The 23729-nt window shown below is 46.9% G+C and overlaps 1 protein-coding gene across 8 annotated transcripts; it reads right to left on the bottom strand.

Annotated features, from left to right (window-relative positions):
- Positions 1-8931: 8931 nt before the first annotated feature.
- Positions 8932-23270, bottom strand: C9H1orf159 (chromosome 9 C1orf159 homolog). 8 transcript variants are annotated; one of them, XM_085509829.1, is made up of 12 exons: positions 23183-23270; positions 22324-22443; positions 20482-20631; positions 18807-18962; positions 18580-18670; positions 16742-16817; positions 14786-14890; positions 13888-13953; positions 13423-13557; positions 12294-12319; positions 11950-11980; positions 8932-11202 (listed from the first exon to the last, which is right to left on the bottom strand). In XM_085509829.1, the coding sequence occupies exons 5-12, from the start codon at positions 18649-18651 to the stop codon at positions 11105-11107; spliced, it is 609 nt and encodes a 202-aa protein (XP_085365955.1). In that variant the 5' UTR covers positions 18652-18670; positions 18807-18962; positions 20482-20631; positions 22324-22443; positions 23183-23270; the 3' UTR covers positions 8932-11104. The 8 variants fall into 8 exon arrangements, with proteins under 8 accessions (XP_085365955.1, XP_085365953.1, XP_015738290.2 ...); XM_085509827.1 differs by lacking the exon at positions 23183-23270 and adding an exon at positions 22895-23047; XM_015882804.3 differs by lacking the exons at positions 20482-20631; positions 23183-23270 and adding exons at positions 19638-19713; positions 22895-23047.
- Between the last annotated feature and the right edge of the window lie 459 nt (positions 23271-23729).

The following is a 23729-nucleotide window of genomic DNA, read 5'->3' as shown; positions in this document are numbered from 1 at the left end:
GTCTCCCTGGCAAAACGTGTGTTTTAACCACGAGACCTTAAAACCTTTGATGCCATCAACACGTCCCAAATAAGGGAAGTGAGCAGTAGAAATTCTAATGCTTTTCTTTCCACTTTCATCCTGATTTTCAGTTGCTTTGTTAGGGTTTTGTTAAGCTGATGGCGAGTTCCACAGCGTTACCTTTCGTAACATAGCCTTCCCCCTTCTCACAGCACACCTGTCACAGTTGTGTGTCCTGGAAGGGCCCAGAATAGGCTTAAATAACCTTTGTGTGTTCAGATCACCCCAAACACTTGCCACTGTGTCAGAGGGGCCATATACTTTCAGATGATGCTATTTAAAGCTGTTTGCCCCCCGTGCCCTGCAGCAGCATTCATCTGAATTTGCAGTACCGTGCCCAGCTTTGCTGGGAGTTCATTTCCTTCCTGTAAATCATTCCCCTCCCCTACAGCTGTTGGACACTCACACGCATACGAAAGCATCCCATAAAACAAGAAGAGAGTCTCTTCACTTTCAGACCCGGCGTGCCGCACGTACTCCCACAGCTCAACCTGCGCATGAGTTTTACCGCTCATCTCAGCACAGCACCCCTCCGTACAGCCCCCTTTTCTCACTGTAAGCTCAACAGAACACACAGACTCTATGTTAGCCCTCCTTTGCTGAGAGAGTCAGAGCATATCCATCCCACAGAGACGGAGATCTCCCCACTCAGCCGCCAGCAGAGCTGGAAGGAGCAGCTCTGCTGACGGTCGGGGGAGTAAAGCAGCATTAGGGGGTTCACATCAGCAGGTCCATCATTCGGCTGCGATCGCCGTCATTCACTGCAAACCCTCATGTTTTGAAAGAAGCAGAATATACATGTTTGTCCTTTGGTTTCTCTGGCAATTTCTCTCCTGCTTCTCGAGCAACACTTCTGCTGTCTGAGCAGTCGGGGAGATGGGAAGTCACCTGCAGCCACAGCTTTTAATGCACAAAGAGCAGCAGCAGGAGCCACCCCGCTACCGCTCAGCCTTATTCCAAATGACCGCAGCGCCTTTTATTCCTCAACCACTTCCCAAGCTCCTTCAGAACATCGCAAAGCGCATCTATCACCATCCCTCGAGAAAACCCTTCCTTAAGAAAAGATAAAGTCAATCACTTACTTGTTCTCTCCCACCATTCTCATCTATTAAACACACACACACACAAAAACAACAACCCCAAAAGCGACTTCTTGCTTCGTTTGGCCTCGTTCACATTAATCAAAATAAAAGTCGGGGTAAACACCAGCCCTGAGTTCACCCAATACCTTATGAAGCTCGGGGAAGACAGGACGGAAGAGGAGCACCCCGGAGGAATCTCAGAAAAGCGGATTTATTCCAAGTGCTTCTCAGCGCTGTTATCTCCGCCTTGGCTAAGCGGAATGCCGGTGAAAATCTTTGCCTGGTACAGTGCGGAGCCTCTGGTTCACAGGCCAGGAATTCTATGCTGAATAATTTTTAACTTTGGGTTTGGGAGGAAAAACAGAGTGCGGTACATTCTGCCCGCTTGAGTAGGCTTTGTCTATTTATTGCACAGAAGGAGAGCTCCTAATTTCTGGGGGAGGCGGGGGGGACGGGGACGGGCGCGCAGCTACCTGGGGCGGGGGGCACAGGGGGACGGGGGCACAGCAAAGCTGGGGGGCTTTTAATGGGGAATGAAAGGGTCGAGAGGCAGCGTTTCGAGAACTGCAGACCCATGTAACCCACGGTTAGTAATTCTAATGAACCACGTTGTTCTCTGTGCTGTGTTTCCTTGCTAGAGGGCTGGCTGAAATGGGGGACACCCCAAGGAACAGGAGAGCCTGCCTGAAGCCATAGAGTCAATGTGCAAAAGATCTGGGGCAAGAAATAACCACAGGAGAGAGCCACTTTGGCTCTGCAGGAATTACATCACCGACCGGGAGCGCTGGGAACGAACCCCATCTCCCGATCTGTAACCCGAGCGTGCCGAGCCAGATTCGATGACCCTTAGGGGTCCTTCCATGTCGGGTTATTCTGTGAAATAAAAGAGCAGATTTCCAAGCAGAGCATTCCTCGTGGCCTCTTCCCACCTGGAACTGTGGCTCAGGACGCCGGGAACAAGGTGCTGCCCGGCATCACCCTGTGAGAGCCACCAGGGTGAAAAGGCTGTCTGGAAACAGCACTTGGCTCCAATGGCCGTGTCTGGAATCCAGCTGTCACGTACATCTCTAGGATATGCAAACAGCCACGTGTGTGGTTGTTACGTGGATGCCTTCACCCACACCAAAAAAGCAAGAATTGAGACAAAGGAAAACCCCACTGAACCATACAGGTGGATGGTGACGGGGCAGGTCTGGAAAGGAAGCAGCGAGGAACGCATTCAACACCATTTAGAAAGGGTTTTTGTGTGTGCGTCTCTATTGAAGCGTGACTTCAAAGACTCTCTCAGGGCACGCACAGGCGAAGGCTCCCCACCAGCGATGCCCTCCTCGACAAACGCGTGTAAATCCTCCCTATCACCTCAAGAGAAACCTTTCCTCAGACCCCCCTCCGTCACCAACAAGCCTCCCAGGGCTTTGTTTGTACAACACGGCCGCTTCCAAAGCAAACAGACACCATCAAACCACAGCGGCTATCCCATATTGAGATGCATCAATAAAATGTGATTTATAGCATTGTCACTGGAACGTTTTGTCCTTATCGGTCTCGAGATAAGATAGGAGGCATTGAGAAAGGCTCGTTAAAGCGCAGTCTGGCAGTCAGCACATTAACGAACTTGCTTTTCAAAGCTTATTAGCAAAGAGGCAACCGGTATAAAGGAACAGCTTGCAGGAGCGGGCGTGAGCCGGGAGAGGGAGGGCGGCTGTTACGCCATCACTTCTACCTTCAAGAAGCCCACTTGTTTTATGATCCTGAATTATTCCAGAGCTCCCGTGCGGATGAAGAGGTCGCCGGGCTCCTCCCCTCCGTATCTTTTTTCTGGTTCAAAGTTTAAGGGGAGGATTTCAGAAGCCACTGGAGGTTTTCCTCCTCTAGGAGAGCCCTGAAGCGGCGCTTGTTTGTCAGGGGGAGGTTTGCAGGGCAGACAGCCTGGGCTTGAAGGCGGTCCCGGTGATATTGATAGTGAAGGCCTCGTGCAAAGAAGCACCAAAATGTGCGGGGACGGTAGCCTTGCAAGCTCTTTAAGTCGACTGTTTTGCAGCACGCAGCCTCACAACCCTCAGCGAGCAAAGTTTTCAGCCCCCGAGCCCCTCTGGCACCGACAGAATGCTGAGTTAAGTCCTTCAGGTTCGGGACATCCCCTCCTAAGTCGCTTCGCTTTCATCCTTGTGCCCTCTGACTTCTGCCCCCTGCCCTTTCCCCTGCCTCGATGAGGCCGTCCTTATCATCCTCTTCCTATTTTTGAGTGTGTGTTAAGATAAGGCAAACAGATAAACGATCTCTCCCACAGAGATTTACTTGCATAATCGGAGCATTTACTCCAATTAGAGCACAAAAGACCTCAGTTTCTCCGTCCCCTTTAACTCCATCAAGTCAATATTTGCCCAGCCATAGCTCCCACTACCCAGGCAGCAGAGACGGACATGGCAGGCATCAGGAAACAGATCGCTTTTCATCGCACGTTCATTTGAAAGCAGTCTGCCAATGGAGAAGCATGACAGAGGTCATCACAAGAGGAACAGCACGGGGAGCTGTCGATCCGAGGGCACGGGGAATTCCCCAGCTTGAAATGTGATGCACCAAGGCCAGGCGTCTTCGAGGAAGGCACCTCCCCGTACATAGGCATGGCGGCAACGTGGTGCCCAATGCCCTGAATATGAGATGCGTTTTACACCCGCAACTCCCCCTTCTCCTTCCCCAACCCCCCCTGTGCTGCGGCCACACGTCCTCCCCATCAGCCTCCCACGTCTCCCTATTTATCTGCCTAGGATAAAACAAGCACAGCTGCCAGCAGAGCTTTTAGAACCAGCTTTCCCCATCCCACCGTTACGTGGTCAACAAAGCCCCCAGCTTCAGGCACAGAGGGCAGGAGGAAGAGCTGCCTTCTGTCATTGCCATCACTTAAAGAGGTGGTCCCTCTTTCGAAGAAAAAATGCATAGGAGAACCTTAAAGGGCAAGGCGGTCCTATGGCCAAAGCCATCCCATCCGTTGGGTGTGAAGAAGGGTGCTCCATAAAGGAGCAAGAGCCATTCTCTGCTCTCCACAGGCACTGCGGGACCTCTGGCTTTCCAGTGGGCCCTGAACAAAACCCCACAGCCTGAGCGTGGTGAACGGCTGCTGACACCTGGTGGTGAGGTCCTCGGGCCAACCCAGTGCTCCAAAGGATGGAGACACACATAGGGGGTTTTTACGGGCAACATCTGCAGAGAGATGGGGTGCAGAGAAATGCCACAGCTGCAAATAAGGAGCTCAGAACTGTCACATGAAGCGGCTTTGGGAGAAGCAATGCGACAGCATGGGAGAAGGAGGCAGCACCAAACAAAGCATCCCTTCCTTTAAAGTCCATTTGATGTCTGCTTGCAAACGGGAGGCATCATTATGAACGTATGTGAAGCGATTAGCAAACATCCCCATCTATTAGGCATAAAGGAATAATAACCAGACCGAAATAGCTGTCAGAATGGCTCCCTTTGCTCCTTTATGTTATTTGAGCTCATCGTTTGCAGAAACTCAATATTGGCTCTTTAAATGAGCATATGGCGGGGAAACAAGAGGGAAAGGCAAAACGTTTCTGCCCGGCTTTGGGCGCAGAGCAAGGCTTCGTGCGATCAGAGCTGGGAGGTTGAGGAACGTAAACACAGTAATTAAGGCACTCATCCTAATTGCAGGCAGTTAATTGTGCTGTATGCTGCATAATTGAGCCACCCTAAGCACCTCATCGTTGCAAATCCCTCGTGCGTTCTTTAGCTTGACTTTGGGGCTCCTCCATATCAGCGCTGGCTTTTTCTCTTTGCTTAACTCTCTGGTATTAGAATCAGGCCTCAAATCTTAGTTTTCTTATAGTGAAATGTATTAATGTGAGGTACACTTAAGGTTTCCAACCAAACCTTCGGATCCATCCATTAGCTCAGGCCACAGGTCTCCTTTTGGTCGTGGGGTGAGGCTGAGAACTCCCTGTTCATCCTGAAGAGGGAACATGGATAACTCATACGCTCCGTCGGCACCCATCCCCTACGCACGGCACCCAGTGGGGCTCTGTGGGTACCACTAGGTGTCACCCCCCATCCGCCAATGGACCCATTGACACAGTGAGATGCAGCACAGAGGGACACGCAGTGTTGGTGGCGGGTGGGCTGTTGGACTGGATGACATTTGAGGTCATTTCCTACCTCTCAAAGCCCTTCTGTGCCACATCCAAGCCGGGTTCCATCAGGTGAATGTATGGGTCCGGAGGTGCTGGTTATTAGAGAAGCTAATTAGCTTCTGTTTGGTGCTTTCAGAGAGAGATTCTGATCGTTGTTAGTAAACTCATTTCAAGGAGTTGCACTTAATTTGCAGCGACGGGTGTTTTTAATAGCTTTGTTCCGACATCTACAAAGAGCAGAGCTGCAGAGGGGCTTTGATGATCCCTCTCTTTTTGACAGCTCACAGTGAGAGGAATGCATACAGTAATAGAGGGGCAGATCAGATCCACACCATCCCCAGGCTGGTCCTAATGAGATCCTCAGGTGCAACAGGGCCAGGCCCCCCACCCCAGCACAGCTGCACCTTGTCTGCAGCCCAGGGCAGGACCTGCCCTGAATGCCTTTTAAACCCCACCAGAGCCTGCTGGGATCCAGTGAGGGCTCTTGGGAGCTCTTTGGGCTCATTCCGAGCCTGCTTCAGGATGCTGCAGGACTGCCATGCTGCTCTCTCCTTTTGGGGTAAGTGTTGGGCTATTTGGGGTTCTGCTTTCTGCTGGGCTCCTCTGCTCTTTTGGAGTCAGCATGGGGTGATGCTGCTGGGCTCTGACCTTGTTTCTCTTCTTTTTGCAGGTGGTGTGGGGTTGCTGCTGCTGCCATGCTGTTCCCCTGGCTGCTTTGGATACAGGGCTGCCACTGGGTTCCTTTTGCTGCTTAGAGCCTGTGTGAAGCAGTCCTCACAATGCCCTTTTTGGGGCTATTTGAGGGCAGTTTGCAGGCATTGTAGCAATGGAGGTGAGCAAGATGGAGCTGTGTCCCTTAGCCTGGTGCTGCTGGGGGATAGAAGGGAAGAAGCATTGCAAGGGGCTGCTTTCAAGAAAGGAAATGCTGGAGATTTCCATTTAATTGTGTTTGTTCTTTCTGGTTTTTGTCTCTCTCTTGCAGGGTGAGAGCTCCAGCAAGGGTCAGCTCACAGCACTGAGCAGCAGTAGGACCACAGAGGCGAGTTCCTTCATCCCCATGGGCTCCTTGCCTGCAGCAGGAGGATCCCTCTGCTCTTCTATTGGGGTTAATGCAGTTTTGCTGCTGGGCTCCCAGTCTTCTTTATGTGGTGGCTGCCCCCCAAGGTTGAGTGCAACCCTGGGGGTGCCCACAGCCCCTCCTGGTTGCAGGGGGGAGCGGGATGGGACCACAGTGTCCTTTGCAGCCCTATTGCTGCTGGGGGTAAAGAGCAACATTGAAAGCAGCTCAGGTGAAAGTAGTGCTTGAGGTGGGTGTGTTTGACTCAGCTTGATTTGCTTTTTCCTTTTCAGTCTGTTGCGATGGGTGCTTTGCAGCAGAGATCAGCCTGAAGTTGCAAGGTTCCCTCAGTATTGGGATGGCAGAGGTGAGTGCTGGGGTGGAGTGGTGTGAGTGTGAAGTTCTTAATATTATTTTCCACCCCAGGACTGTAGCTGTTGGAAGGGACTTCTGGAGACCATTAAGCCTAACTCCTGTGTGAAGCTTTTTAACACAGAAGGAGCACAATACTGCAGGTAAGGCCTGACCAGGGCAGAGCAGAGGGGGAGGATCCCCTCCCTGGACCTGCTGGTCAATGCCCTGCAGGATTCTGTTGTCTTTTTCAGGCCCTTTAATTGCTCATATCCCACCCAGTAGTGATCTTTGTGGTTATTTTTTCTAGGTACTCTCCAGCCCATTGAGGTCTTGCTGAATGGCAGCACAGCCTTCTCATGTACCAGCTGCTCTTTTAAGCTTTACATCACAGGTGTGTTTGCTGAGGGTGGGTGCTGCCCCTCATCAAGGTCACCCATGAAGATACAGAAATGAATGAGATGGGGCCTGGTACTGACAGTTGTGGATGTGCAGCTGGGCTCAGTGCTGCTGATCAGGCAGCTCTCAGCTCAACTGTGACCCATCATGTGTTGGGATACTGCAGGAGGAAGAATTCAGCAGGATTTTTGATAGGAGGTAGATGGCATCGACTGTTCTCTCCTCAGTCTATGCAGCCGGTGATGCTGTTATAGGCGGTTTATGTGGCTGCTAGAGCAGGAGTTTCCCTCGGTTAACTCACCGAGTGCTCCAATAACCTTTTTGTTTTCCAGGGGCCTCGTTGTGCGGGTCTCAGCCCAGCGGTTCGTCGGAGGTGTAAGGCTGAGCGAGGAGAGCGTCGTCCCCGGGCTGCGGGCGCCACCGTCCGGGCGGAGATGGGGGTCGGGGGGAGGGGTGGGGGGGCCTCGGGTGTCTTTTATCCTCCAGGTTCCATTGAGGTCCGTGGCCAGGAGGAAAGGCGGCAGCTCCGGCCGCATCCCCCGTCGGGGATGAGGTGTGACGGAGCTGGGTTATAGCAGAGGGCTGTCGAGGATGCAGCGCTTTAACTGGGATATAAGAGGAGCTAACAGCCAGCGGTGAGGTTTGGGGCAAGCGGTGCAGGGGACCCCCCCCTGCTCCCCTGAGTTTGTATAGACTGATATTGAGTTGTTGTTTTTCCTTTTAGCTCTTGATATGAGCAGCAGCTCCTGTGACAGCCGTCCAAGGCAGAATCCTCCAAGACAGACCCCACATCTTCATGGCTGTGGAGCAGCAGAGTCCTGCAGCAGGGTAGGCGGATGGTTATTTGTCTTTGGGTGCACTCGGTTTGTGTTGCACTTTGAGAGTGAGGCAGTGAGCGCAGTAGGCAGCGAGATGCTGGCGTTAGTGTGTTGTTGGTCCCTGTAAGGGAAGCAGTTGGACTTGGTTGCCCTCTCCATGCCAGGAAAGGGCTTTGGTGGCAGGGTTAGTTAGTGTGTGTTGTGAGCTTTGTTAGCAGCAGTAAGAGGATGGTGTTGTATGGGTAGGAGATGGAAAAGTTGCAGTGCACACACCTTCTGATGGTGTGACATCAGAAAGAAAGTTGGCTCCTCTCAAGTGTGCAGAAAGTGACTCATTGTTCCCTGTCCTTATGTGTCTCCTTACAGTCCTCCTCACTTCACCTGCTGACAGTTCTGTCTGAGTTCCATCAGGTGGTCGATGGTAAAGAGAAAAGGACACCTGGCACAACAACCTCCCTAAACCTGCTGCATTTTGGGTATGATGGAGGACAGACTTTATTTAACTGACAAAACCGCTTTAAAGTCTTCTTCCACCAGGATAATTTTCCAGGCCAGTTTCTCCTTGAATGTAACACTGTCACCTTGGCTTTGACAACTGAGCTTTGATTCTTCCCAGTGCATGTGCTATAGACGTTAAGGCATTTGGCTTTGCCTTCCTCATCAGCGTGTTTAACTACAGGCAGCATCTCATGTGTGAGGTTACTAAGCTTGTTCTGTAATAGGAGCCATCCAATTTCCCCACCAGGACTTCAGGCTACACAGCTCAACACTCCAGTTTCTTTGCAGCTCCTGTTAGAAGGAATGGGAATAACACTTTCTCCAAGAAAATAAACTCACAAATTCCTGAAATCCAAGGCCATAACCTTCTGTGAAGCAGGCAACACTGTTTGGACTTCTTTCTTCCCTTCCAACTCCAGTTCTAACAGAAGTAAGGTGACATATTTGAAACATGGCTCTGCTTTGGGTGCTCCCTTTGTCCTGTGCTTGAAAAGGAAAGGTATAAACAACCTCCAGAGCCATTACAAAAGCCCAGAGATGTTTATTTTGGCACAGTTAAAAAAAAAGACACAAACACATTAAATATCACAATTCATTAAAGCCAAATTCATATATTACATCTGGTATCATGGAGGAGGGAGACTGAAAACAACACGCATTCTATGCTTACACTGACAGTGCAAATGAATAAAGGACCATTTAGAGCAGGAGTCTGCTGTGACAGAGGGAGAAAACAAAAGCTGCATAGATCCTGGAAGAGAAATAAAGACAGGAACACATTCACAGCACTTAAAGAGCGTGATGGGGGGGATCAGCACACAAAGGAGAAGAGACACCACGGCTGAGGCTGACACTGAGGTTAGAAGCAACCAAAGTCACAATGAGGATAAGACAATGCTACAATATCGACAATCCCTCAGTAATTCCTGTGCAGAAAGAACACATCTTGCAGCTAAGCAATACATGGATGCATTATCACTGACAGACTTGCACGCAGAAACTCACTGCTTATGCAAGATGCTGTTTCTCAGCTTTATGTTAGTTGCATAGTTACTCTTTTTCCTCAAAAGGTTAAGAAAATACTCAGTGACTGAGGGCAGGAACAACCCACAACCTCCATTTGTATAAAAAGCAGCCTGTTTTGCTAGATATCCCTGCTCGGCCCAGATCTCGTTCCTATCACTTTGAGTAAGCTTTTAACCTCACAGAACAGAAATACAGATACAAAGGTCCACACTCTCCATATGGGTACGGCATCAGCTTATGACACTTACATTCCCATTTTCTAAAGAGAACTGACTGTTCCACTTCCCAACCATTATGTTCATGGCAGTGGCTGATGATAAAGAACTTCAAAGTAATTTATTTTAGCAGCGCAGACCCGTAACTGAGCTCCGGCTAAACTAAGCCAGGCAATAGCAACACGCACAGGTAGGTGGGAACCCACAAGCTGCTCAGAAATAATTTCACATATGGTGACAGTGACGCTTTGACCAATTTAGCAACCTCAAGTTTTCCAGTCATCTCCCTGTCACCCACTCTCACTCCCGGACCATCGTGCCCATCGTGCCAATTTAAACGTTCACATGGCAACAGTCGGCCGTGCCAGGAGCAAACTTGATGACAGGTAGACTACACTAGCCAAGATTCTACAGCTACTTCAATTTCCCCAGCCACTACTTGGCTGGCATTAGATGGGCAAGAGGGTGCACCTGAGCCCACGGGCTTTTTGGGCTGGTGCTTTTAGTGAGGACTCTGCCCTAAGGTGCTGGCCAGCACGTTCGTGAGAGGCTTGACAAAAGAAACCCCTTATCACATCGATAGACATTCACCTGACCTCTCCAGGTCATCTTAACACTCACTGGCACACCTAACAGATGCACAGAGACCCTGCAGAAAATTCAGTTTCCTTTTACCTGCTGCATAGAAGGAAGCAAAATAGAAGAGACTGGCTTTGCAGGACAGATGTAACAGCATATCGACCACAAAGCAAAAGCAAATGGTTCTTCATTCAAGGCCTGAGCTGAAGCGAGCTGAAAAGCATCCAAAGCAAATGAATCTGTTGGGATCCGACCCCTAGCAGCCAGCTTTCTGAATGATGGATCTGTAATTAGAATCAAAAACTAGGGTCAGCTACATCAGAAGCTGAAGAGGATGTTTGAGAAGGTGTTTCTGTGTTTCTTTTTAAATATTACAATTTAAGTATTGTTACATTGTCCTATAACATTAAAGCAGTGGCACTTAGTGTTTGCTGTTACAAACGGGTCCTTCACACAACTCCGTATCCTTGGTTTCCCTCAGTCTTTTGTGTTGGCACACAGCGATGAGACTTACTTTCCACTCTGAGGACACGGAACACTCCACGACACAGGAAGAACTCGCCAAAACTGAAAGTGTACCAAAGAAAGACAGATTCTTTCAAGATTAAACGTGGCCTCTGCAGAAAACAAAGGAAACCACAGAGCTGGAATAGTGCATTTCAAGATCACCAAAGCAGTTCACAGAACTGGATGAAGCCTGCCATCAGCATCTTTGCGCGAGTTCAGTTCTCTGTTAACATTTGGCACTAACTCTTTGACACAGTCATTTGGTTTCCATTTAGGTCAGCTGCTCATTGCCTGGCACTTCCGTGGAGACATAAAAAGTTTCTTCCACGCTGCGTACAGCTACAGAGTCCTCAGTCAGGAACGAAGGCTACACGTTGCTGACCCTGGTTTCAGAAGATGATATCATAGCCGCAGAGGCAGATGTCACTAGTGACCGTTCTCGTCTGACGTATCGCGGCTTCCGAACTGAAACAGTGGGCACAGAAACATCGTTAGCACCTGCTACAGAAGCGTGCCTTTGTCATTCATTCATAGCAATGCATGCCATCCAACCAACCCCAAGCAGCACATAGAGTCCACACACAATGCATGTGTAACATACTGTCCCATTAAATATGTTTTGAGAAAGTCATATATAGACACTTCAAGCTTAATTACAATCTCACTGGCTCACTAATCACATAATATCAGTCAGAAGTAGCACAAATTTGGATGCCCACAAAGAAATAAGTTTGGTCATGGACTGCAAAAATTTGGTCTAAACCAGTGCATTACACTGTGGATTTTCACTTGTTTCAAGAAACTGATGTGCTTTAGATCAGCGAGCCTGAAAATCGGCCAGCCTGGCAATGGAAAAAAAAAACCCCAACCCTGAAACTGGGCCCCAGACCACGCTATTCTTCAAGACCCCTTTCTTTAATCTACTTTCCTCTCTGTTAGAATAAAAACAGATCTTAAAATTCTCTATGGTACACTTCTACATCAATATTGTATTGCTACATCGATTAAAGCAATAAATCCCACCCAAAAGGTCTTCTGGACATACTTTAACAGATTTCTGTGACCTTGACAGATTCCACAGTTCTATACTGGACCTAAAAGTAATTGCTTTCACTTGCTGTGTATACTTCACAACACCACTTTGAGGCAGACAGCCTGCTTTCCAGCAATGAAATGTGCAAGAGGGAAGCTAAAAGGCAAAATGTTTCTCACCTGAACTAGCTGGGGGAGGTATCATGGATGCCTGCATAACAAGAGAACAATTGCATCAAAGAAAGCACCTTGTTTCTTTAGTCTTATTAAAACAAACATAGGAACCTTTCAGGGTTCCAATAATATTTACCACGAGTGCTGTCTTACAGGAAGCAATTCATAATCCATACGGTCAGTATTTGTCTGTTACATTTTTTCCAGCTTATACAAAGAACCCAAAGCATTTCACTTTCCTTTGCTTCTCAAATCACATTAAATAGCTCCCAACCACTTGCTGAAACTTCACATTAATGAATACTTAATGTTTTTGGCTTGCTTATAGTGGAAGAACAAATCTAACTTACTGTTTCACTAGGCTGGAGAACAGATGCTAGGAGAGAGAAAGAGAGAGAGAAAAAGAGACAAACCATCATTAATCTGCACCTGCTAGTTGTTTCATTATTTGTTTTATTTAATATGTGTGTGCAACGAAATAGTTTCATTGAGAGGAATACTTCTGTCACAAAGACCCCCAAAACACATTAGAACAGTCAGAACACCCATTAGAACAATAACATTGCAATACTCTTTCCAAAATTAGGGATAAAGGGATGCAAAGGTCTCCAATAACGGCTCATTTTCCTTTCTAGGAAGGTAGCCACAGCAGTATCTCTTTATTATCAAGAAGTTCCAATAAGGATAACAGCACCTTCAGCCAGCTACCAGAAGACAGTGGCACAGTGACACTTTGTTAACTTGCTATGGCTGGGTGTGACATTCTTAGCCAAATAACTGAACCGACCGACCCGGTCACCCCTCTCTTTTTTCATCTTTTTACAAATAAGAGGAAGTCTGCTTGCTTAGTTGACCTAAACCAGAAACCAGCTCTCCGTTCAACAGAAGGAGCTCTAACATAGCAAATGAAGCACTAGGGGTTGTCATAGGAAAGGTTCAAAGAGTTTGTGCGGAAGAGGTGAGACAGAGACGACCCTTTTGAGTCCCAGCAGATCCTGTTCACAGGGCAAACAGGTGACTGAGAAGCACAATAGCGAGAAACCTCTAACACCGTTCCCTTTCTCCTGCTGCTGACACATTCTCGGTAAACAGGATACCCTTCAGTGCTACAGTTCAAGAACAAACAACTGCTTATTGTACGGCTTAAAGCACCTGACTTTTTGTATACACCAATGTATACACTGTGTTAAAGCGCACTGTGTGCAAAAAGTCCCCATCGGATGACTACCATTCAGGGACAGCTAATGCCTAGTAGAACACTGAGTCTGCAAGCTACAGAAAGCAACGGCAGGGTTAGTGAGAGATACTGTGTAACCTAAGCACCCTTAAATTTTAGAACCGTGAGCAAACATCCTCTGCTCCGCAGTGAAAAAAAAGATGCTGTAAGCACACAGCAGGGAGAAGTTGTTATTTTGCCTTGTCTTGGAGGGACAAATCTTTTGAGACGTGTCTTGAGACAATTACTTAAAAGTATTTTACCTTTGTTCCTTCTGTAGAAAACATTAGGAAGTTTATTGGCACGTTTGAGGTAGAAGAAAGAAGCGACGGACAGAATCAGGAATAAGCTGATGAAAAACGTCCCTAAGATGAGAGAAGCTGCCACTTCTGGACCCCCTGTAAAACACAAAGGCAACACCAAAAACAATCCATCAGAGGAAAGCCCAATATTCAATACACATCTCTTCTAACACAAGGGTTAAACTGAAGATAGGACAAGATTAAAGAACCATTCAGGAAGATACAGTAACCTCAAAACTCAGCTCAAGGGCTTACAAAAGATTCCTGATGAAAGCTAGGCAGAACAAGTAAAAGGAGCTGCCACCCTTGGAATTAAATCTGCCTTACAGGAAACAAAACAACAAAAACACCACAACTTGTACCAAACGCCATATTTTGAGGGGCTTCGGTAAGGCCTGCGTCCCATCATTATTCCTATCTACTCACCTATGTTCTGTATGAAAGGAGTTACAGTGCTTATATTCATCTGGAAATTCATCCCTCTGAAACCAGCTGTAATAAAGAAAAAAAAAAGTTTTCAAATGAAATTTGACAATTAATTTGTTGAAAAACTTAGGGAGAATGCATTTATCACTGCTTATTTGAACTTATACAAGAATCCTGGATTCTCCAACAGGAAAATAACTTTTAAACAACATTCCTAACACCACCTTTAAGAACTCCCAGAAAGGAACCAAACACCATTCACGAACGTGCTTCTCAGAACCTTAGATCAAGTTTCTTATCTCCTTCACTAAGGAATTTGCAAGGACTCGAATGAATCACACTTCTCAAAAGCCACACGCAAAAAAATCAATCTGTCCTCAGTCCAGATTTGCAGGAGCTCGAGCGCTGTCTGAGCTGCTTTGTCCCCTGGAAAAGCCCCTAGCAAACGTCTTTTATGACAGGAGAGATTAAAGCGAGCACAAAATTCAGCATCGTCTATGCTTGTTTGATACAGGTCCTAGCCTGCACAAATAATCATTTTCACATTACAAACTTCATTTTAAGGTCTTACTTTGGGCCCGACTATCTTTTTTTCTTCCTCTATGCGTCGTGCTTTGTTTCACAAATTAGTTACTCCGATACAAGACTTTGAATTCTTTTCCCTTCTCGATTCTGGAACAGTTCCACAGCACCGCATAGTTTCTGTTAACTAAATTCCAAAGCTCCTACGGGTTTTAGTCATGTTCAAAACCTCTGAGGTAGGCGAGAGCTTCGGAAAAGGACGAAGTTTTACAAAGGGTGAAAAAGAATCTGCAGCACCCGACGTCTTCTCTTTGTTGGACCACATATGCAAGCAGAAACCTCGCTGCCTAAAATAGCAGTATGATAAATGACTCACTGTTTCTGCAATCAGTCAGATTGTAAACAGAAGCAACAGGAAGAGTTTCATTTTTGCACTTAATGCAGCTGCTACTCCCATCCTCGTTCCATCGTCTGTAACAACCTGCGTAAAAAGATGCACAACGATGTGAGAACAACAAAAGCAGCAACAGAGATATTTGCTGATCTTCAGAAAGAGGCGGAGGTGACAAATCCCACATGCCCTGCCTAGCGCAGGTTTCATTTCAGAGCACTTATTCCAGAAAATATACATCCTCTTCAGGAGCAAAAAAGAGAAAGTTACATACAAGAACTCCAAGAAGGAAATTGTAACGTAGCTCAATTCGCTGCTTCATTAGCTCTAAGATAAATGAGATCCACCTAACAACTACCTTCTACAATACTAAAAACACAGCATCGTTTTGCCATTTGCTTTTAGAGGTCATGCGCTACTGAAACAGAACTTAATGCCATTGTTGCTTAGAGTACAGAAAACAGAAGTAGGCAGGGGCAAAGATGCTAAGGACCTGACTGTGCTTGCATGAAAGAAGACGCTGGAGTTTCCACAATCAGTCAAATGAAGAGCGAAAAGCTCAAGGTACGAGCGCTGCTGCGATTGAGTCTTTTTCCACACCCCAGTGTCCTCAGGTATTGCGCTATTTGTTTCACTTTAAGAAGAGCCCGAGCCTGTTTCAACTCTTCTGCGACAGATGGTGAGTTTTATATCAGTCACCCCACAACGCGGGCTGGAAACTGATTAAACTTTCATCTTCTACGACTTCACTGTTCCAGTCTCTCGATTGATGTTTAAATACAAGTACTGCTATCTCTTTCATAAGAGAAAAAAAGAAATTTAGGGCACATCTTCAATAACAACTTCATTTAATAAAATAAAGCTGCGGCGGTTTCACTTGAGGCTTAGGCTCTAGACATGAAGATTAGAAAGATATTCCTCCTAGATCATATTACAGTCTACATTTTCAAGCAAAAAACTTACTAGGCTGGCTAAAATCCAGCTCTCGAGAGCCTTGAGCCAAACTGGTATCAATTATCCCATAAAGCAAACCATTAGTACGGTGCTGATTTGAAAACAGCTTTGCTACTACGGTTTCCTTAGAGGGAAACGGCACATTTGATGCCCACAGCAATAAATTACATCTGACGTTTAATCTAAATACAAACAGACCCAACGTAAGGGCAAAGCCTTTCTATAGCAATAGGAAGGAAGCATCAAAGACTTTATCTGACACCAAGGATTTTGGTAGGTTATCAGTTTCCAGTAAGACTTGAGAGATTGCAATCCCATAACTAGGAGACCGCGCTCGTACCATGTCTAAAATCATCTAGGAGCAGAAATGAACATAGCGGAGAAGCAACACTTCTAAGAACCTAATGAGGCAGTGAAATTATATAGGCTTATAGAGCTTTAACAACCATCAGAACAACCCAGAAAGGCGTCCCAATTTTTAAATCACCAATTCTCTCGTTACTGTGGGCTCTGAAGCCATTTTCTGTCTTTTACTCTGATCTTAAACAGGCAGTAGGCAGTATTAATAAAAAACAAAACTCAATTAAGGAAAGAACATCAGCTCTAATGGGACGAGGAAGAACGAGGCAGAAACGAGGCATTTTGTGCTAACAAGACAACACCAAATCTGCTCTGAAACACTACGATACCCCACAGCGTTTTTGCTTTATATGCCCCTTCTATGGACTTCCAGGTATCCAAAATAGCCCTTACATAATCCAATCACATGCTAAATAAAAAAGAAAGCATAAAACCTTACAGGCGTCTATTCTACTTACCGTGAGAGAACATCATTTAGTGCTTCTTATGACTCACATCCTGTACACACAAGGAGAAAGTTCACCTAGTTGTTTATCCTCTTTCCAATCCCCACTAAATCAGATGCTGGTTTTTGGTGTTAACTGTCTAAAATAATCTGGAATTTAATTAAAGAACACCACACTATACCTGGGCTGCACTGGTTGGCTACTGGACAGGAACTGTTTGACTCCAACATATCCACACAACATTCTGTTTCTGAAACCTAAGGAAAAAAAAAAAACAGAATTACAACGTGTTTCCCCCACAGTTCTGAACTTTACAAAAATACTGCAGTCAGCATCTACAGAGAATGCGGGGGACCAAATAGCAGCTTGATTCCTTTTGCATTAAGAAGTCATGTCTCTCAGGCCGTAGCAGTTGTTACACGAGTGTCAAACCAGCCATGAAGATACAGGGTTGGTGGGAAGCAGCAGAACAAGAGAAATGTTCACAGTGACTGCTTCCATAGTAGCTGATCACACGAGGCTGTTATAACTTTTGGTAACATAAGTGTTGAAGATACACTTCTAAGTAGTTCCTAGATCACAATCACCCACCGAGTTGCCCCCGTGCTGAAAACAGAGGGAATTATGCTGCTAAAAGCTGAGACAACAGGAATCGTTTTGAGCGACAGTTCTTAAGTCCTCCCATTCCCCTTTGTTGACCACAGACCCAAACAAAGTCTGAGCAGCAATGCTGCGCCTCCTCTCCCTTGATCTTGAAGAGTTTTACGCTGAAACCTTTCACCAAAGTTCCTCAGGATATTGCCAACGTTTATAACTGCAGTAGAGAAACGCGCTGTGTTAACGTCAGACTGCCAATACTATCAGGAAAGCAGCAGTCAAAGGCGTTCTCTCACACGTGGGAAATCCCAAAAAGAACTCAAAATAGAGACGCGCTATCAGCAAAACGACTGGTAAAAAACAGTTTTCATTGAACGCCCATATCGCAGATGAAGATAACATCTACATATGGCAAAGCAATCAGCAGAGATGCAAAAGCTTCCTCCTTCAACATTTAACATAAGAGTAACTTCACATATCCCGAAGGCAAGAAAAGCTTATTTTTCTTTCCCGTTGCTTTATATAAAAGCCAATTTCAAAATGATTTACAAATTACAACAAGCTGTGACATAAGCTTAGAGATAGATGGTTGTTATCAGCTCCGCAGTTCTTTGGGCAGAACGTTACCAATGCTCTGTATAGACTTGGGCACATCCGTTCTCTGAGCTTGTGCAAGGAAAATAAGTCCAAAGTCTCCAGTGCCCCTTCAAGTTGTGTAGATACGTTCCCCTAAAGCATACAGCAAGTCTCTTCCCTTAAGAAGAGATTAAGTATTCTCGGTCAAAAGTAACGAGATCTGATCTGTATTCACACATACAAATAACGCGGATATACCTCACATAGAACAGTCGGTATTGTTCTGCTAATTGGCAAAAATCCATCAAATCCAGGGGCGGCGAAGATCAAAGCTGTCAGGAGAAATGGTTGGGACACGAAACTGAAATTGGAAGGCTGACTTAAAACCCTCAGTGCATCACAAGGGAGGCGAAGAGCCAGAAAACCTAGAGATAACATCCTGGAGACCAGTTTCTTACAAGGTTCCTTTTTGTATCTGACCTTTTACAGTGAAGCAGAACTGGCTTCACAGCTCCACAGTCATTAGAAAAGTTAACTTTTTGGTATCCATAGTTTGGAATTTCTGTAGTAGAACTACCTACCAAGCAGCTTGAGAAGCGTTGTCTCAACCGTGGAGCGCAAAGCTTTGCCAGTTGCATTCCTCCTAGCCTACGGGCACATGACTAGAATGAATTCAGTGCTTCAGCAGGCACACAAACCCACTATAAATGCTTTTGTTAATGACCTTCAGCATCATTCATTTCTGTTTAATTACAAAGCCTTCCATAAACCACAACAGGAAGGGAAAATGCACCATTTCTTCTAGGTTTTACAGTACCCAGCATGACAAAACTGAAAAGTACCTACCGAACTCTCAGTAGATTTGCTGGCAACTTCTGCTACGAGCCTGGTTAACAGAAGGACATACGGCACCTCCATGCCCGGGAAAGACAGAAGTCTAAATAAGAACAAGGAAATGGATTATTAATGACAGAAGTTAGACTTTCCCTTTGCTTAAGGAACTTTTGCCAACACGTTCCCTTTATTCAGATACAAAGGCCTTTAAATTAAATACGCCGAGGGGAATGACTTACCTCGGTTCAAGACACAGACTCGAGACATTCAGAATTTTCCCTCCAGCTGCAGAAGGGCAGGTTCCTGGCTTTGGCAGACCGTGGTTGCTAAGAAACAAGGAGCCTTATCAGTCTGCTCCAAACTGGGCCGTGCAGAGACTGTTCCACACCCAGCATCTGAAAATCAATGTGATTGCAATAGAACAGTTACTGCCTGGCACCGCTGCTGATAAGCCTCCCCGCAGTCACAGGCTCCTCTGCCTGCAGCACTGAGCTGTGATGGATCTGTATCGGGGCAGAGAGCACATGCCACTTGGAAAAGGCAACGCTGCAATTAATTTTACCCATGACAGCCCAATCACGAAGCGTTACTGAAGTCTATCTGCTAATAAGCCCTATTTCTCAGCTGCCTAAAATCAGACCTCCTCAATGAGCAGACTGTACCATCAGCTACGAGCTTCCCTTTCCCCCTCCCGTTCTCCACATCTAACTCCACACCACCTCAGCAAAGTCCACACTTCTTAGGTTGGATTGTTTGGCTGAGCTGCGTCACGCTCCATCTGCATTGTTCAGACACTTCCTCTGTCGGTGCTACAGAACCTGCCTGGTTTTTGCTCAGTAGTGTGGGAAGCCACACTCAAACCTCACAGCGAGCCTACCTGATGGTTACAAAAAGAGTCTTTCCTATTATACATAATACATGGAAGCAGACAAGCTCCTCTAGCTAGAGCGTAAAATGAAGAGAGAAAGCCGTTGGCTGTAGGGAAAAGCTCTCTAGTGAGTCATTTCCCAAACTATTTTTGCTAAATAAAACTCCAGTGGATGAATTTCAAATTACTCTAAAATACGTACCACAACCCTTGGCAAGCTGCTTCTCTGCAAAACAAAATCACTGCACGGTTCCTATGATTAACTTCCACTCTGCTTCCTGAAAAAAGAGCGTGCAAAGAACCTGCTTCAAAACAAAATTAGAGGGAAAACTTATTGCTACCCTCTGTTATCAGCTAAAAGCTCCAAGACCAAGGGCTGACAATCCTGAAAACCACACTCCAGCCTGATTGCTAAAAGTGGTTCGTGTGGCTAATGAGGATTTGGACAGAGCAGGAGTTTGCGCTGCCACAGACCCTTTTCCATTTAAGCATGACAAGGATGGAGATACGATTCCCAAATCAGTGCCCCAAAGCATAGATGTGCCTTTTTTAAGCAGTTCCTGTAGTGACAAAACACCTCACACCAACACTCGCCTTAACAAAAAAGGTGAACTCATCTCAGAGGATGAAAGGAGAAACTTTCTACAGCACAGCACGGAGCTCCAGAAGCCAAGAACACCTTGCTCACAGCTTTGAGGAAAGGAACATTCTCTTCCTCAGCACATTTCAGCTAAACAGGTGCTCCTCATGACCCAGCAAAGGGCCGCTGAGGCAGGCACTGCATTTACCTAGTTTGGTGGGGAGCCTTCCACTTGTGCGTGACAGTATAAGAGTAGCTATACAAATGCTATCAATAATTCTGCTTCAGATTACGTGGGTACAACTTGAATTTGTGCATTTAACCTTTTAAATACAGGGTATTGTACATACTCCCCTACTGCACTCGCAGTACAACTTCAGGGTTTGTCACAGCAGCCCAGCAGAGCCTAGCACTAATTCAGTCTTGAGGATGTGTGGATGGGTGTATTTTAAACAAGCACACTCACAGAGCTTGCCTTATTGCCTCTCTTCAAGTATTAGATATTGCTGCTTCTCCTCTGGGGAAAACCACAGCAGTCGGTAAAGACATTTGCTGATGAATTCTTCACTGCTTTGGAAACTGCACCCAGATATTTCTTGGCAATACCTGATCACTGCTGTTCAAGAAACAGAGATGAACAAGGCATTTGTTTAAACAAGTGTATTCTTGTTATCTAGAAAAACACTGCAAGTTCAGGAACGAGTTGCATTAAACAAGAAAACACTGGGGAAACCAGCCACTGCTAAGAACCCGATGCTCCTCTTTACACAAGCCCAACATGGGCTGCACTTCCACTCCAGCAATAAATTAAGATAGTAATTGACAACACTGTTGCATTGATGGGCAGTCACTCCCAGCCACTACTGAATGTAACAAACTAGAACATATGTCCTGCAGCTGTTCCAGTAGAATTAGGTCACTAGATCTATTCGCTCTCAAACCGTCAGCAAGTTAATTCATTTCATTATATTTCTATGAGAGACACACACGCTACTTGAACTTTACACATCCTTGAACCAGGTTTGGGTGTGTGAAAACAAACAAATTGCTTTCAAACTCCCAAACACATCAGACTTGTATTTACTCAACTCACATCTCGCTCCGAGTCCCAGAACCACTTGTTCACATCCTGCTGGGTTCTTTTTCTGCCAGCACAATATTAAAGAACATCTGTCCGAATGAGGAGGGGTGCAAATTAAGCCATTAAGGCAATACTAGATACCTACTCGTTCGTTTAGGTTTGGACAGTACTAAGCATCTTTATCCATTCTTTGTGATAATAGGAAGAAAAGCATACAGCTTTTTTGAAGAGCAAATGAAGTGCAGCACTTCCAATCAAGACAGCAACATTAAGCAGGGATTTGGACTGACCATTGGTCTCCCACTTGCAAAACTGCAGGAGCAATAACTCCTTTTATTGCTTTCCAGCCTGCAGTCAATCAGAACTGCTCCATTAGCGACCCGAACAGCATTTCATGCCACAACTTAAACTTTAGAAAGGGGGAAACCCTGCAGAGTTTTAAGATTTCCAGCTCACGCTATGACTAACCATGTCTCAGGATGAGGTAGCTGAGGCTTGCCTACTTAAATTAAATACGAGAGCTTGATCAGGATGTGACACCCACAGCAAAACAATTCACAAGCTCAAGGAATACGTTTTACGTTTGGCAGCGTCTTCCCTTTGGAGTAAGGGGGGAAAAAAAAAAGAAAGATAATGTCACACACAAGCTGGAGCCCGAATTAGAATGTATTTATGCTTGAGACGCCAACACAGTTAGGAGAACACAGACATTTTAATTAAAACTAGTATTTCACACCAGAACTCCACGTTTGAAAGAGATCTCAAGTCGCTGTCAGCTTGGATCTCAAGTGACACAACACACATAAGCTGAACACGTCAACATTCACTGAGTAAATTCTTCCTCTCGCTGCCTTTATAACAAGAAAAGGGAAGCAACTCATGATAAATACTACGCACTTTGATGCTTTCCTCTCACTGAGGAGCGCCCTTTAATTGAACTTTAGGTCTACATGCTACATACATACAGCTGTGCATCTCTCACCTCTGCTGCCCTGTGAGTATCTCTCTTGCTTCAGGTGCTGCCGGAGCACTGGGTAAGGATATTCCTTCAGGGATGTGGAAAAAACAGCAGCAAAACATTGCTAAGATTCAGGTGGTTTTGCAATCAGATTAACAGATGGGAACGGAAAACAACATCACCCTCATCCCACTGCTTGCTAGGCTCTGCCAGGACCTCGATTTGGCCGCAATAAGAGTGATATCAGAGAAGTTAAAAGGCAGACTCACCGAGTACAGCCTGCAGAGTCCTGGGCTCCTCTCAGCAGCACAGCAGCTCCTCGGGGCCACGCTGGAGGCAGCCGGTTCAGCTCGCCGCTAATTTCCCATTGACACCGTCTCACAAAGAACCTGAGCAGTAGAAGAGCTGCGAGTTAAACACCTTATGGAAACGAGAGCTGAAGCCGAGACTTGTTTTTCCAGCTTCCTTAGCATACACCTGCAAATAGACCCACCATCCCTACCCTCGCACCCAAATGACTTTATAATGGCCCGGCACCCAGCAATTAACACCACCGGCTGCAGGAGGCAGAGCAGCTCTCTGCTCCAGGCATAGGAGCACTCCAAACACTTACACCTCCACCCGGAGCACGCCAACACCGTTGTTTACAGCCGTTCTTCCAGCAGCCAGGATCTCAGGTTGTTATTCCAACAAGCTTTAAGGTCTCACAGCGAAAAGAACCGAATAACAGCTCAATTCAACCCCACAGCCCCCAACATGCAGCTCACACAGCGGCCTACGAGGCAGGGCCGCGCCCCGGGGCCTCTCCCCCCACACCTGCCCGATCAATACAGCTCTTACCTCGGGTTCTCCGCTCCCTCCGCCTTCCCAGCCAACAGCCCGTACCCTCCTACCGCCGTCAGGTCCCTTTTATCACGGCAGACCCCTCCCCACCTTGAGGAAGCGCCCTCCGGCAGCACCGCCGCCAGGTTCCCGTTCGTACCCCCCGCCCTCAGGCGGCGCCCTGCCCGCTCCTTCGCGAGGCGCTCTGGGAATTGTAGTTCTCAAGCCTCTCGCTGGTCATAGGGTGCGGCGAGCGCGCCGACGCACCGAACTACACATCCCAGCATGCACCGCGCCTCGGCCTACCTGAGCCCTCCTCCCCTCAGGTAAATCCCGCTCCCTCAGTGCTTTCGCCGGGGCCGCTCTGCTGCGCGCGGTGCCTCATGGGAAAGCGAGTCCAGCGCCTCGCGTCACGCTGTGGAAAGGGCGGCTTTCGGCACTACAACTCCCAGTGTGCACCGCGTGTGCGCCGCCATTTTGAGCGCTGCTAGGCGACGCGGACGCCCCAGGAGGAATGGGGAGGGGAGGGGACTGAGGCGAGTTGTTCTATTTGATAAGTATTAATTAATGTCGGCTTGCACCATCCCGATGAGACACTGGTGATAAGAACTGAGGTTTCGAGATGCCAAAGAAGGCCTGAGAGCAATCCCAGAAGGAAGGCGCCCACGGAGCAGACATGACATCATCCTAATTTGCCCTAATTAGCACCAAAATGTGGCTCAAAGGGCAGAGGCTCCCACGTATTCTGCTTTATAGTGTGTGGATATGGATATTAGGGTCAAGAAACACCTCAGTTCATGAGGCAGGAGAAAAATCTGCCCTCTGATAGGCGTTACTGATAGGGCAGCACTGC

The sequence above is a fragment of the Coturnix japonica genome, chromosome 9 (genome assembly GCF_054131305.1).
Source record: "Coturnix japonica strain WE chromosome 9, WE-NBRP24, whole genome shotgun sequence".
NCBI classification, from domain to species: domain Eukaryota; kingdom Metazoa; phylum Chordata; class Aves; order Galliformes; family Phasianidae; genus Coturnix; species Coturnix japonica.
This window is presented reverse-complemented; position numbering and strand designations above follow the sequence as displayed.

Bases quoted from the DNA above. Each gene is read 5' to 3' on its own strand.
- C9H1orf159 (XM_085509829.1), bottom strand. From the start codon at position 18,651: ATGGAGGTGCCGTATGTCCTTCTGTTAACCAGGCTCGTAGCAGAAGTT. The intron at 16,818-18,579 runs GTAGGTACTTTT...TTTTTTCCTTAG, and splicing joins GCAAATCTACTGAGAGTTCG to GTTTCAGAAACAGAATGTTG. The intron at 14,891-16,741 runs GTATAGTGTGGT...CTTTTTACGCAG, and splicing joins AGCCAACCAGTGCAGCCCAG to GTTGTTACAGACGATGGAAC.